General features: G+C 40.1%; 1 protein-coding gene across 5 annotated transcripts in view; it reads left to right on the forward strand.

The window, feature by feature from the left end:
* STAG1 (STAG1 cohesin complex component) overlaps positions 1-15,224 on the forward strand; it is a 197,425-nt gene that overhangs the window by 50,920 nt on the left and 131,281 nt on the right. For all 5 annotated transcript variants that reach the window (XM_064517032.1, XM_064517029.1, XM_026100554.2 and 2 more), the window contains exons 3-4: positions 410-512; positions 12,195-12,359. In XM_064517032.1, the coding sequence (XP_064373102.1) occupies positions 410-512; positions 12,195-12,359 (268 nt within the window). The remainder of the gene's footprint in view (positions 1-409; positions 513-12,194; positions 12,360-15,224) is intronic.

The following is a 15,224-nucleotide window of genomic DNA, read 5'->3' on the forward strand; positions in this document are numbered from 1 at the left end:
AGCTTGATCTGACTCCTGTTTGCTTTCGCATGACCTTGAAGGCAAATACGGCTCAAAAGTAGTTAATAATAGTAAAAGAAAGTTGATACTAGTCAATACATTATGTGGGATGGATATGTTGAGAATGTGCTGTTTAATATAGCTAGTTTTTCAAGTGTAACTTGGTTTCAGAAGAAACTGTTAATTTAAATAACTTCCAGTCTATAAAATGACATTCCAGCCCGTAAAAAGGTAAGGCTTTTTGCCAGGGCTAGCAATGCTTAGTTCCTTAGTTTGCAGAATAAATGTGGCAAGCCTTTTAATGCTGACTTTTTTTTTTCTGGCTTAGGACTAAATATTTAATCAGTCCGTTATAGATTACTTGTTAATTTCAAATCATTTTAATTTATCTAGTATTTTTCCCCCCTAGGGATTCTACAAATGAAACTACTGCACATTCAGATGCTGGCAGTGAGCTTGAAGAAACAGAAGTCAAAGGAAAAAGAAAAAGGGGCCGTCCTGGCAGGCCTCCAGTATGTGTAATTTAGTTTTGTTTTGTTATTCATCTATTTAAAATTGACTGCAAACTGTTTTTCATCTAATCATCTTGTGGTCACATAAATAGGCTTTTAATGAGCCCTATGTCAAACTTTATGAAGACTTTTAGTATGAAATATTTATCAGATTGATATACAAACAGTGTTTGGAGTGATTAAAAAGGGACATAAAAATGAGCTCATAATAGCTATTATTCTTTTCTTTCACTAGTTACTTACATGAACATTGCAATTCTGTTATTACTGACATATTACAACATTCTTCCAGACGTGAGAGTAATCTCAGTAAGCATGACCAGTTTCTGTGTTGAACGTTTTAATGGATTTTTAAAGTGACAAATGACATTTGAGCCATCCTTTCAGTAACTGATAATCTCTTAATGTGAACGGAAGAGTTGCAGCATAGTATTAACTTGATGCCTCGGAAGATCTAATAATGCATCTTAAAAACTGATGTAATTGACATACGCTGTGTCCTGCATATGGATGAGGAATTTTTTATCTAGAGTACCACAGTAATTAACCCATGATTTTGATACCTACTATGTAAGACTTACTAACAGAATGCCTTTCTTCTTCTGAGTAATGGTCTTTGACCATTGCCAGTCCATGACTGGGAACATACAGAAGCAATTCTTTACTATACATAGTATTAAGGAGTCTTGCTCTTCTATTTTTATTTATTTTATACACTAGCAGCCAATTTATAGGCAAATACAGAAGTTCTGTTGTGTCATGTGGTCGTTCCTTTTAGTTCTTCAAGGTCATCAGATGTGCTTTTCTTGTTTGAATATGTCACCTGAAGTACACGCTGTGGAATAAGATTGTTGGTGGGAAGTTCTGTTTGCTGCTTATCATTCTGGTTCTCCTCCTAGTCTTTGTCTACAGGTACACTGCTAGTGTGATGTCTAGATATGGAGCAGTAGTAGATGGAGATTTTTTTATCCTAAGAGGATCCACCCTGAGTCTAACTGCCCGTGCATGGGCTAGTGAGGCTATTGGAAAGGACAGAACCATGTGTTCCTCTCAAGCATGTTGGCCAAGTCGGAGCAAATGCCTCTGTAATGGTTTTCAACTTGCTTCACAGTTTCTGGACTTTAGGAGTCAATACTTTTAGGTCCTGGGCTTTTCTGGGCAAGTTTTCTTCCTTTTTGAAAGCTTTTTGAACAGTGTTTCTTATGATGGTTTATTTTCTTCATCAGATGGACACATTTGCTGACTTTATCTTAATAAGAAACATGTTAAGAACAGGTCATCTGTTTACACAGCCTTTAAGCAAAAGGCAAAATGAGAAACATCTTAAGAATATCTCATTGGTCTATGAGTCTATGAGATGAATCAATATGTGAGCTCTTGCAGATCTAATTGAAAAATAGAGGATGGGGCAACCTGACTGCTACCCCAGAAAGTTGTCAGAGTCTAGGAATTTCACTTACAGAACCACTAGCGCTATTTTTTACTCTCACATATTCATTGGAAAGGAAAGATGAATGTTATAAAAGACATTGCTCATCCCTTTATCTTAAGCTTATTAATAGCTCCCATGGGACTATTCCCTGAAGCACTCTACTAGTCCTGCTGTCAACTGTTCTGCAGGATCAATTGCTTATTTTGCTGAGAACAGCTCCAGGCTCATTAAGGGTACGGAAATGTAAAGTGATGAACATGGAGGGGAAACAGTCGTAGCTTCACACAAACTGATGGGCTGTGAGCTGACCATTACTGCTAAGGAGCAAGACTGTAGGGTTATGATAAGTGATTGCATGAAAACAACATTGTAATGTTCAATAGGAGTCAAAGAAGCAAATCTAGTGTTAGAATTTTGAGGAAAAGAATAGAGAATAAAACAAATAATGTGTTCATTAACAAATCTGTAGTTTGCCAATGGTTTGAACACTTTGTACAATTGCAGTTTCTCTTCCTCCTTCCACTCCCACCCCAAAATCTCAAAAGGGTGTAATAGGACTGGAAGAGTTTCAGAGAAGAGCAGCAATGATGATCATAGAGTCAAGGAATCATTCCGTCTGGGACGTCCCAGTCCCACCTCCTGCTCAAAGCAGGGTCAGCTCTGGGATCAGGCCACATCGCTCAGGGCTTTGTCCAGTCTGGTCTCGAAAACCTCCAAGGACGGCGGCTGCATAACCTCTCTCAGCAACCTGTTCCAGTACTCAACTTTTCGACTGGTGAGAAGGTTTTTCCTTGTATTGAGTCAGAACCTCTCTTGGTTCAGTTTGTGACTACTCTCTCTTGTCATCCTACCATGTGCTGCTGTAAAAAGCCCCACAGGGAAAGTGTTCCCAGCCCTCTGACTATGTTGGTAGCCTTCTGCTGAGCTTGCTCTATTTTATCAATATCTCTTTTGCATTGAGAGGGCCAAAACTGGACACAGTATTCCAGACACAGTCGTACAGTTGCTGAGTAGGAGGGGGTAATGTCTTTCCTTGGTCTACTGGCTATGTTCCTGTTCATACAGCCCAAGGTGGTGCTGGCCTTCTTTGCTGCCATGGCACATTGCTTTTTCATATCCAGCTTGCTGTCTGCCAAGTCCCCAAGGTCCTTTTCCACAAAACTCTATTCCAGGCAGCCAGGCCTCAGCCTGTGTCGTCGCAAGGGGTTATTCCCTGCCAGAGGTGGGTCTTTGCATTTGTCCATGTTGAATCTCATGAGACTCTTGTTGGCCCGTCCCTCCAGACTGTCAATGGCAGTCGTGCCCTTGACATCACTGATTGGTCTCCCTGCCAATTTGGTGTCATCTACAAACTTGACAAGAGTGCACTCTCTCACCCCCTCCAGGTATCTGATAAAAATGTTAAACAAGACAGGTTCCAGTGCAGACCTCTGGTACTCCCTTGTCACCAGCCTTCAGCTAGAGGATGATCCATTAACCACTATCCTTTTAGCCCAGCTGTTCAACCAGTTATCCACCATCTAGTTCTCCAGCCATCCAAACCACAGCTTCCCAACCTGAATACGAGAATATTGTGGGAGATGGTGGTGAAAGCCTTGCTAAGGCCCAGGTAAATGATGCCCACTGGTCTCCCCTCATTCACAAATCCAGTCATTTTGTTACAGTTTTGCAGGTGACTTGACTAAATGTATATGTTTGGATCCACAATCAAATCCTTCTTCCTTAGTTGATACTGCAGGAATTGAAAGGAGTAAACAAGCAAACAATGCCTCTGCAAACAATGCCTAAAAAAAGCTATTCAATCTCTGATATTCTTGAGAAAACATACCGATATCTTAGAAAGACTAGGCATTTAAATTTGTAACAGTATTCAATATTGAAAATCATGGACTTAGTAGAGGTATTGGTAAACATTGCAACTGCACTTTCCCTGCTCCTCCATGTTGCTAACCCATCCACCTTCCACAGGCGATGAATTACCTGTTTCTTGCAGGAGATGCTACTCTTGCATTTCTCCCCTGCTGTGACATCTGCTAATATCCCATTTTTTTTCCTTCACAGGTGCCAGCTATCTTTTCTGTCAGCTATGAAAGAGATTAACATATTTAGTAAAATTAATAGCTGTTCGTCTCAACTGGTATTTAGCTTCACTGTTTTTCATTTCTTTTATAGACCTACAGAAAGGCTTTTGGGCCCAAAGGCACTTTTTTTTTCCCCTAATGGAAATATTATGGTCTAATAAGATTTAATCTCTCCCCACAAACCTTGACTTGCTTGTGTCCTTAGCCATCACATCTGCCATAAACTTGCTGACCTCTCTTGGGAAGAAAGTTTACTCTTCTGTTCGGTTTGTTGAGCTGCACGGTTCTGTTGCACAGCTACACGCAATGTAATCCATCAAATACATGTAGTTATGTATTTATTTTAAATAGGTTTCTGCTGTAGCGTTTTAGAATGGCCCTGGCCATTTAGCAGAAAGGTAGGCTACCGCTAGATGTTTTTTCTAGACTTTCTGAACAACCCAGAGAGAAATGTCTGGGCCACCAGCAGCATTGTACAACGGTACAGTATTATACACCAAAGATATTCCTCCCTGCAGATATTAGACTTTCATAAGGAGATAGTCCTCAGTTGAAAATTTGCCATTTGCGGCAAAGGCCTTTTCAGTGCATAGAGAACTAGTACTTTGGGGAAACTCCCCTTTCCTTCCTGAAAAAGTTACTTTCCAAGCCACCTCTCCCTCTCTCTGTAGAGACTGCTCTAATGAGTATTTGCCTGAACATGGTCCAGACAATTGACTTGTGAAGAAATAAAGCATATTGTCCCTTCAGGGTAACTCTCAGTTCTAGCTTGAGCATCCTGAATTCGCAGAACCTTGTGGTGAATTTAGCAGGAGTTGCACTGTGCCCTGTTTGGGCATTTACAGGGCCTGGGCTAGGGCTGGCCTTGCTGTTGCCCAGGTCCGTTTCTAATCTGCGTGCTGCAGAATAGAGCTCTGTGGAGCAGTTGGTCAGGATATGAGTCTGTCCAGTCAGTGGGATCTACTGAGGTAGGTATTTACATGATGCTGTATGTGAGTATACTATCTGGGTATATATTTAGTGAACCCTGTGGCATGTATTTAATGAGGGACCCCTGACAGAGTCTGCTGGTTACAGTTGCTGAGTAACGCTGGCCACAGATTGCCTCTTCCGTCTGCCCCATTATCTAAGTGCGTGGGCACGGATGCTCTCTCCTGTTCTAGGTCAGGGATTTGATGAAAGCCCAAGGGCTTCTGATGTAATGCAGCTCTCACATTAGTGAGCTGGGGCGCAGATCCCATTTATTGTATCCTTTTTGCCTCCTCTCATGGATCAGCGCTCCCTTGAGAGCGCTGTTTAATGTTGTCGTCATTCTCTGTATTAACCTACCTGGCCTTACCTCCCCAGGAGCTCGGAATAGCTTGGCTTACAACCTCAGCTGTGACAGGTTGAGAGAACGAGAGTCGTCCCTGGCTAAATTTCAGTTATTGGATTTTAAAGTAGGAGTAGCTAGAGATCAGTGTCTTTCACTCAGAGGACAAGCAGCAATATCAGTCTTCCTGTTGCAGAGGTGGCTATACTGATACGCCTGCTGCTTTGGGGAAGCTGCTGCATGCCGTTCTCCAGCTCCTCTGCTCATATTCCTTTTTGAGGCAAGACAGAACAAGGCACTTCTGATGCTTTTGGCCCAACACCAAGTGGACGGTTTTGTTCTCTTTTGCATCTCTCAGTGTAGAGGAGACAGACCACAATACTTTATCTTTGCTTTCCTACGTGAATTTATAATCTTGCAGGACACTCTTAACCTTACTTAGTCCCGTAGCATGGAGGTTGGATACTCCTGAGGACTGAGCTTTCCTCCTAGTTCTAAATGACACACCTCCTAATTAATAGTAGGAAGGGGTCCTCTTGGAAGAGGACTGTTTTTATAGTAGGAGTTGTTTGTGGTTTGGTGTGACAAAAATCACTGTCCTCTTTCAACTTACTTGCCTGGTACTTCAGGTCTGTTCCTTAAAACTGAAGTCAGTCAGTCTTTCTGGAAATGCAGTGCACGTGCAGCCACTGTGTAAAGACTTCTCAGTGTTCTTCTGCCCCAGCACTTGTAGCTTCCTGATGGAGAAATCCTAATGAGATTTTAAATTTCTCTTTAAGTTTTTGATGAGATGATCCCTGTATTTTTGGCAATCTATCCTATTCTTCATTTATCTGTGAAAGTAGCCTTTTTTGATAGTGATTGCCTTAGCTAGGAGAACAGAAGTGATTAAAGCCTCTATAGCAGACTCTCTTGATTCTGTAAGATCACTTTTAGGACTCTTGCTAGGTTTTTAAATAAGAATGAAAAAAACCAAAACCCCAAGCACTGCTTCAGCTTTTTTTGTTCTAAACTGCGTGCTCTACAGCCGGAGCAGCTCTGCGTGCACTGGATGTGAGGGGACCTTTCTCTGTCTCTAGTTGCAGGATGAGGCTTTTCGCCAGGACCGCCTGGTTTGTCGCTGTGATGAAAAAGTCCAAAGGACTGAAAATGTGAATCAAAGACCTTCTCACTGGATAACCGTCACAATGTGATGAAGTGTGTAGGAGCCTTCTTTTTTGATCAGGATTCATTCAGCCAGAGCTCAAATGTTACCATCCCTCTTTCACTTAACACTATGTTATGATGCAGGGGCCTCTGAAGATGATGCCTTTGAGAGAGTAGTGGAAGCTTAGTAAGCTGCTTCCAGCTAACTTAAGAAATGGGGTATTGCTTTAAGTTGCTAACAGTATGAACGCACGTCTAGGCCATCATTTAAAAGGTGGGGGAGTTACTTACCTGTGACACTTTTTCCCCTTCAAGATGCATGGTGCATATGCGTGTTCACAACCCATCTGCCTGGCCCTCTCCCCCAGAGGTTCTGTCCCCCTCCAGCTGGGAGGAAGGGAGGAGGCAAGATCACATCCTGTCTTTAGCTGTCCAAACCTTAAACTCAGAGAAAGTGCGCTTGGAAAAGCTCCTGCAGCTCTTGTTAACATTAAAAATTCTGGTAATGCTTATATCTAAGTGTACCTGTAGTGTGAACGTGCATGTAGACAATACATCTCAAACACCCCCCACCTCCAAAAACCAGTTACAGGTAGCTGTATTTATTTTCTTCCTGCAGTACATTGGATCAATTTGGGGGATTTTAAATGAAAATTTCAAGCCACCTTCACTTTTGTTTTTTTCCGAAGTGTGTGAGTTAACATTGGCTGTGTTTGCATTACATGACAACAAAAACGCCCGTTTTTACAAATGTGGGTTGTTTTTCCATTTTCTTTCTTCAAAATAATTTTAAAGACAGGGAAGAAAAATCATCATGTTTTAATAAATTAGTTTATTATGGATTCATAATGTAAAATTATGAATTTTCATAATCTCAGTTTAATTATACTGAAGGTGAATATTTTGCTGCCTGTTTACCTTAGTTGAAACCATAAAGCAACAGGTAAACTGTGTGGTCAATTAAATGGCCATTTTAGATTTGCTTCTGGAACATTAACTTCTGAAGTTCCTTATGCTCATGTGTATAAATTCTCAGCCGTAGTTGTTGTCAGTTTAATCTAACGTGTGCATTTAAAAAATAATCAGGAATTTCTATTTTCATATGGCTGTAATTTGGGGGCCCTCACCTCTCTGAGGCTGATCTCCATGCCAGGTGTTACTTTGAACTTTTTCTCTTTTTTGAGTGAAAGCAGAATGAACTCAACTGAAGTCTGTGAGAAAGAAAATATTCTTATCCTTAGGGATTGTTTTGGTGGAATAATAAGCATTGCAATGTGAAGTATTCTACGCACAGGTTGAGCTGTAGAACTTGTTTATGGATTATTTTAGAGTTTGAAAAAGAAAAGGCAAGCTAGCTAAATGTTACGTACAGTAGAGAGCACTTTCTTTAATGTTTCAAATCAATTAATTCTCTGGATGATTGTGGGACTTTTTTTCCCCTCCACAGCTAAAAACTCTTGATTCAGTTTCTGCATCTGGCCCACTTCAAGCTCCAGTGAAAGAGCCGCAGGCTTTGTACGTTGTATCTTATTTGCCGCTCAGAGGCCAGGAGGTTTGGCCCACGTAGAAATGCAGGCAAAGAGCCATTCCAGAAAGGATGGAGTGTAGCATGAGCCACCACCAGACTTTCTGCCCTGATACCAAAAGATCTGTAGTAGTATGTTTTGGAGATCATCTACTGTGGCGCTGACATCGCTAATGCAAGTTTCTTTTCCTCTGATGTCCTTATCTCATGATGTGTTGTCTCCAGGCTGTTTGCTTTAAGAGAAAACCATTTCACCAAATGCTCTGATTGAGGAGATGATGCATTATTTTAAGGGCCCAGATACCTGCAGACCCTTGGACAGGATTTTTAGCTGGTGTTTGGGAGGAAGCCCTGGTTCAGATCTCACACAACTCAGTCTATTTTGACCCCACTATCAGTCCAATTCTGCTGTCCCTGGTCTCAGAGCGAAAGCAATTTTAGCTGCTACAGGGTCATGGCTCCAAGCAGCGTCTCTGTGTGTGTGATAGAAAACCATTTTCCTGCAGTGCTTCTTTATTCCTCCCTCTGGTAGTCCTAACTCACCTCAGCAGCATCCAGTCTTCCGTTGTGTTGATGCCTGGATTATGAAAATCATTACAAGGATTTATTAATACGTGTAGATACCATACTGCTAACCAACTTGTCCTTTCCATGACTTTTCAGGCAGTCTTCTCGTAAAACCAGTAGTAAACAAGAGGAAGGTCAGTTTTGACACTGGGAAACACTTGATCAGTTCTTACCCACCTCAGAGAAATAGGATTCTGGCAGGCTGGTGCTCAAAGAAACAAACAAACCAAAAACCAACCAAACCCAACCAAGCCACAATGGTAGCTATCAACTTAAGGGGGCTTTAGGTGATAACATTCGCATATGTGTTTTTATTCAGCGTCCCCTGGATTTCCACAGGGGCTAGAAGGTTAGAAAGGGAAAGCAATGACTGTCAGTGTTGCTCATGCTAGAGAGCAGGGAGTGTCTGTTTCTCTGTACCTTGATGACTGCTTGGTAGATCCTCACAAGAGTGGATTTGCTATGTATTTACTCTGTTTGCTTGATCTTACTAAGTGTCACATTTTGTACAGTCACTGATAGCTTTTGAAGGTTATTGTTTATCCCTTGGGGCATGTCTCTCTTTCGGGATGCTGGGCTACTTGTGTTTGGCATTCTCAACGTTGAACATAACTTCTTGATCTTCCAGCTTGGCTTTGCAACTCACTCAACTTCCAAGAGTGCACTAGTTTAGCAGATACTCCATAGTCATTATTTTTTTCTCCTATAGTGGAGGAATCCTCTTGGTATTTCAGTGGCATGCCATTCCACACTTCTCACTTGCTTCTGTGGGGTTGATTGTCTCCATCCTGGGGTAGCGTAACAAAGCTCAAGTCTTTCAAGATAGCCTGCATAGTTTCCTGCTGTCAGTTCAGCGATGTGCAAGTAATATCTCACAACAGCTTTGTAATACTATTACGTGTTAGCCAGTAAGATAATGCAAGTTCCTTACTTCTGTGCCTTGTGGTTGTTAACCTTCGTAATTACTGTACCAGGGAATTTCTGGTGCCTGTAGGACCTAGATATGACTTGTTTCTGTGCTTGTACTCCAAATTGGGATTGAGCTTGGGCTTCTTATCAAATGCCTATCTGGTGCTCTAGAGTGGAGGTTTTGTGGACACCCTTGCTCTGGTGCCTCCCCTACCAAAGGTACTGTCAATCCCTGCCTAGCTCAGAAAGTTACAGTTTTGGATTTTCTTCAGTTTCTCAGCAGAGGATCCTTCCTCTGCCTGTTGTGTCTCTTGAGGCAGGATTCAGCACAGATCCTGCATCTGGATTGGGCTACCCTGGCTTGGATGTAGAATGGCTTTTGTTAACTGAAAGACTCGGTTCTTCCACCGTGAGAGATGTCCTCATTGTCAAAAGAAAGATCTATACGAGAGAAAAGCTTTATCTGAGTAGACTCAATACTAGATCTGGTGTTAATTTGGGTCCAGGTCTTCCCGAAAGGCCTTTATCCTTTCCATCTTGAGATATTTACTTGGGCTTGTAGAACCTGGCTTTGGCCAGTAATTCTGTCAGAAGTGCATTGGCTGATCATTTCTGCATCTCTTCTGGGAGTTCGCTGGTGTTCTCACCCTTCTGTTCCAAGTTATGGGTCTTGGCCAAAGTTTCCCCCACACTAAGAATACCCTGCTTTGGTGGGATTTAAACCTAGCATTTACACTCCTTGTGATTGCTCATTTTGAGCCTTTACGCACTCGTTCGTTGTACTCATGCCAATGCAGGCAGCATTTCTCACTGCTTTCCAGTAACAAAATATCTCTGTGTGCATTTCACATGTCCATTCATCTCCTGCTTGCTTTCCCCTTAGTATTTAATGTCTCCCTTTGAATTACACATTGCGAAGAACTAAGTATAGAGAGGGCCTGTTCTGGCCTGTGTTAGCTTCTGCAGAGGGCATCAACTTGCCATCCTACTTTCATTTAGCAGTAATCATGGCTAGTTTAAGTACTTACGGCTTGCAGTCACCCGAATTGAGTGAACATGTGGATTATACATATGAAATTAGTCTCTTTACTAGTAATTCTTCACTGTTTTTTAAATAGTGATTGCGTGTCTCTTCATAGCTTGATAGTTAACCTTTCATCCTCTGATGAAATCTTGATGATAAAGGTAGCTATGAAAATGTTTAAAAATTCAGCAAAGGAGAACTTCTCTTATTCTTCTGATCGTAAGTACCCGTTATCCAAAAAACTCTTCACAGAGATCCTACTGTTATTTTAAGCTTTCCAGCTTGCATTTGTTTGCAAGTCTTTAGTTGAATGTTTGCAAGAGGCTGGTGCAGTTGCACTCTACCTTGCCCTTTTCTTTAGTTCTTTGGCCCTGTCAAAAGTGACACCTTTTAAGATAGGGGGAAGGCTAGACTACAGCTTGGCTGTGTTCTACCAGCTTCTTCCAGATAAGAGGTTCCTTTATCTGCAGGAGAATTCTTAAGGTACCTGCAGTTGGAGGATGCAACCAAAAATGTTGACTTCAGGTTCTCTCCTAAAAGCTTTGGTGGAACCTGGGTGCTATTTTGCTCTACAGGTCTGGATGAATAAATGACTTCTGTACTCTTAAAGATGAATGATACCATGAAGATACTGTCCTTGGTGCAGTCTTGGAGTTGCTTGCATCTTGTTTTCTTTAACATAATTCCTCAAAATAGCTTCATTTTTCTGCAGAAAATGGCAGCTTTTGCCTTGGTCTGTCTCTAAGCAGGGAGAAGTTACAGACTTTGGAAGTAAGTCTTATCAGGGATTTTACCTTTTTTTCCACAGAAACTGAATTTTTTGCACAAGGTGACTAACATTCAAAGCAACTGTTCAGTAGGTGACTTATCTCACAAGTGGGATTTATAGGATCTGATTATAAGCTTGAAGAATCTGGAAAGAATTTACATTAAATAATTTAGATTCGCAAGCAAAATGTCTAACTCACTCACAACATTTAGAGCAAGAATGGGGCCATTATGATGGTCTACTAAATCTATCTGTGTAAATGTGCTTGTTTAATTGTAGCGGAATTGAACAGCTGAATCTTTCTTATGTATGTAGTTTCTTATAAAAGTTGTTTGATGATTTGGGGGAAAGATGTTTAAATATAAAAACTAGTGTTAACATGGCAATTGCATATTCAATAATTTATTTGCTGTCTTCCAAAGATCTTCAGTTATTCTCAGTTATTCTTTATTTTGTATGCTAACTTAAAACACTTTTTCTGTACTGTATATAGTTTGCTGCCATCTCTCTAATTTTAGTCACGATGTCGACTGTTTATGTTGAATAAGACTAATATGGGTATTGACGTGCACTGGTGCTTTAACATTGGGAATCTGACACTACTTACCTTGACCTCCCAGTGGCTTTTAAGTTGTTTCACAATAACTACTAATAAATATAAATATATGTACCTGAGTGCCTAAAGCCCTAAGCAACCTAGTCTGATTTCATAGCTGATCTTGCTTTGAGCAGGAAGTTGGACTAGAGACTTTCAAAGGTCCCTTCCAACGTGACTTCTTCTATGATGTGTGTGTATGTATTTGTGTGAGCGTATAAATGTGTGTGTAATATCTCTATATGATTTATAAAGATACTTTGAGTGATTTCAGGTGCCATAACTATAATAGGTTTTCATTCTGCTGGTTTTATTTGCCCAGTCCGCCACTAAGAAACCACGGAAGTCTCCAGGAGATAAGGGTCGTTCGGAAGCTGGAGCTAGAGGAGCAAGTCGTGGAAGAGCTAATGGTCACCCTCAGCAGAATGGAGAAGGGGACCCTGTCACTTTGTTTGAGGTCGTCAAGCTGGGGAAGAGTGCTATGCAGGTAAAATAACTAATTGTGTTACAGCATCTCTGTTCAGTGTATTGTGACTGTAACACTTTGCTCTAAGCTATGTCCTTGTAAACAATCATGTGTTTTCATAAGCTGTGTTGGTCCAATAAACCTTTATGTTTAGCTTTTTCCTAGTCTATATGCGATAAAGTAAGGGATGGAATGTGCATTGTGGTCAAGCTGAGAACTGTCATATGTACTTCTGAAAGAAAAGAGACATCAAAAATCACATATTTCAGTTAAATTCTCCATATTTCGTTAATTACTTTCAAATTGAAAATGTATGTTGGTATTAGGCAATGCATTAAAAGATATCCTCTAGTAAGTTTTACAGGAGGAAAAAGCGTAAGATGATATTAGTCCTAGATAAAGGGTTTTTTTGCTGTTGCGTTTTTTTTTTTTCTAAAATGCCTGCTGACTTAAGCACTTTTGAAAACTACACTGCAGCTTGCGTTCTTGCTGTACCCATCAAAGAGTTATACTTTAAGGCTAACTAGTTGCCTGGACTTCCTCTGTGATTGAGACACAAAGACGGACACATCCTGAAGGCAGTTTTTCTCATTGTAAGATAAATATCTATGATAGTGAATTGCCTCTGGAGGTGCTTCTGACTCTTTTATGTTTCAATCAGTTATTGAGGGCCACATGAGTTCTCTCAAGAACCTCTGTAAATAATTCTTTTTGACAGCGCTTTTATGCTGTTAGTAAGTTGTCGTGCTTCAGCTATTTGTTATTGCCACTCAAAGGAGAAACAATAGGTCCCAAACTCTGTTCATCTGTTGCAGTGCAAAGCCGAAGATGGTTGCTGCTGAAGGATTGTTTAAGCAAACCTACTTTACTTTGCATTCCAACAAACCAGGACTTCATGCACTATCAATTAGTATGTTTTGACTTCGGGGAACATGATGTGTTACAGCATCTCTATTCAATATATTGTGACTGAAAGAGTTCAGTCAACACTATGTGTAAACAATTATATTTTTATACATGAGTTATACACGAGGAAAATTGTAAATGAGGCAAATGAGGGACCAAGTCCCATTTTTAGTATTCCAGTGCAGTTAGGAACCTAGGTCTAAGTAACCCTCAAAGGACTCTAGTGTTCCAAGTGAGTAAAAGCTATTGAAAATTTTCTCAGTCTCAAATCTGTGGAAGGTCTGAGATGTATTTTTAAAACAGTAATAAACAGGAAGAAAATCAGTATTTTCATTCTTCATAGATGATATATTTGCAGTTATACGGGGTTGACCCTTCTTATCTAGTAGGTGAAGACAGAACAAATTTACTCCTAACAAACCTACAGAAAGATTCCTTGTGACTTTTCTTCCTATATGTTTTAAATCAGAGCTTCCAACTTTGCCTGGTTTTCAACACTTTTTCAAATTTTGCTTTTGGCAGGATTTGAGGGAACATCTGGAGTCTATTTTCTGGTTTTACTGTGGTACAGAACATACAATATGCTTCATGGAGTATGTTTATCTTGCAGTTATTGATATATGCAGAAGCCAAATGAAAAGGAATGTGGGATTGCTTTGATGTTTGGTGAATCTGTGTCTGTGCGTGGAATTGTCTTTTTATTTCACCTATTTCTAAAGAGATGCCAACAGAAATCTTCTACAAGTGCAATTCCAAAAAGAAATTGTATATATGTATTTGTATTAAAACACTTTGGGGATTCAAATACAAAGGAAATGTTTTAGGAAATGTAGTATTTGTGTTCATGTGTGTGTATATAGATGTGTGTGTGTGTTTACACTTTGGGGAATGTATATGTGCATGTACACACATGCTTAAAATGTGCCCAGCCTACTTCTCACACACAGTTTGAGAAGAAAGTAGGCAGCACATTTGAAGCCATTCCTTATTGCAGTGGAGTAAGGGTTTATTTGAAGGCTTGGGATGCAAGCATGCATAAATGATTTGAGCCACATTTAAGAACACCAACCCTAATTCCAAGAGTATGTGTCGCTTGTGCGTTTATGAAAACTTTATTATTGGTAGAAACTATTCCAAGAAGAAGGAAAGAAAAAGCCCCATACTGGGACAGAGGATGCAATTGTAATGTGATTTAATATTTTTTCACTGGCAATTCTGGATAAATAATAATCCCACATGAAACCAAGATTCTATAAACCAAGATTATTAGAGTTTTTTTATATACTTTTCAATTTTCTTAATAGCTTAGGGATTTTAATGTACCAATTAGGAATGTTTGGCAATTTTGTTTCTCATAGTTTCTGCAGAGATTTTTTTTTTTTTGTGGCCAATTTTAGCAATTTTTTCAGTCTTGCTAATTTCAGGCAAAACATCATATATTTGTGTTTGTCAGAACCTATTCTTTCTCAATATTTAATTATTTCCCTGTAATATAACCTGCATTTTTCTATGACATTCTTAACTTTGCTTTCAGTAATGAAAAACAGAAAAATTCAGTTAATGCATTCTGAGATGACATGGGAAATTTTGTACTTAACTACTTTATGTGCTTTTATTTTTGATCTGTCTGCTCCTGCTGGTTGCTCGCAGGATGTAATTTAGTTGGATTTTCCCGGCTTTGTCTTGCCAACTCATGGAATTGAGTACGTTCTCTAGCTGCATTCAATTCTCACTTATTTTGAGTTTGTCCTCTATTTTGGATCTGATAGCAGGATTCACTTAGTTCTTGTCTTCGGGTTTATTGCTGTGTGGCTCTTCCAGGGAAACAAAGTTATGTTAATATTTTGTATTTCAACTATATATAACTTTGGTGCTGCTCTTTGCATATAAATCATTGCCTCTAGGTAGACTCTTGCCTCTGTGATTAAGTGCTAGTTCTGTCCATATTAAGTCTCCTTGAACTCTATAAATCAGTTTGAT

This window comes from Dromaius novaehollandiae, chromosome 9 (assembly GCF_036370855.1).
Source record: "Dromaius novaehollandiae isolate bDroNov1 chromosome 9, bDroNov1.hap1, whole genome shotgun sequence".
NCBI classification, from domain to species: Eukaryota; Metazoa; Chordata; class Aves; order Casuariiformes; family Dromaiidae; genus Dromaius; species Dromaius novaehollandiae.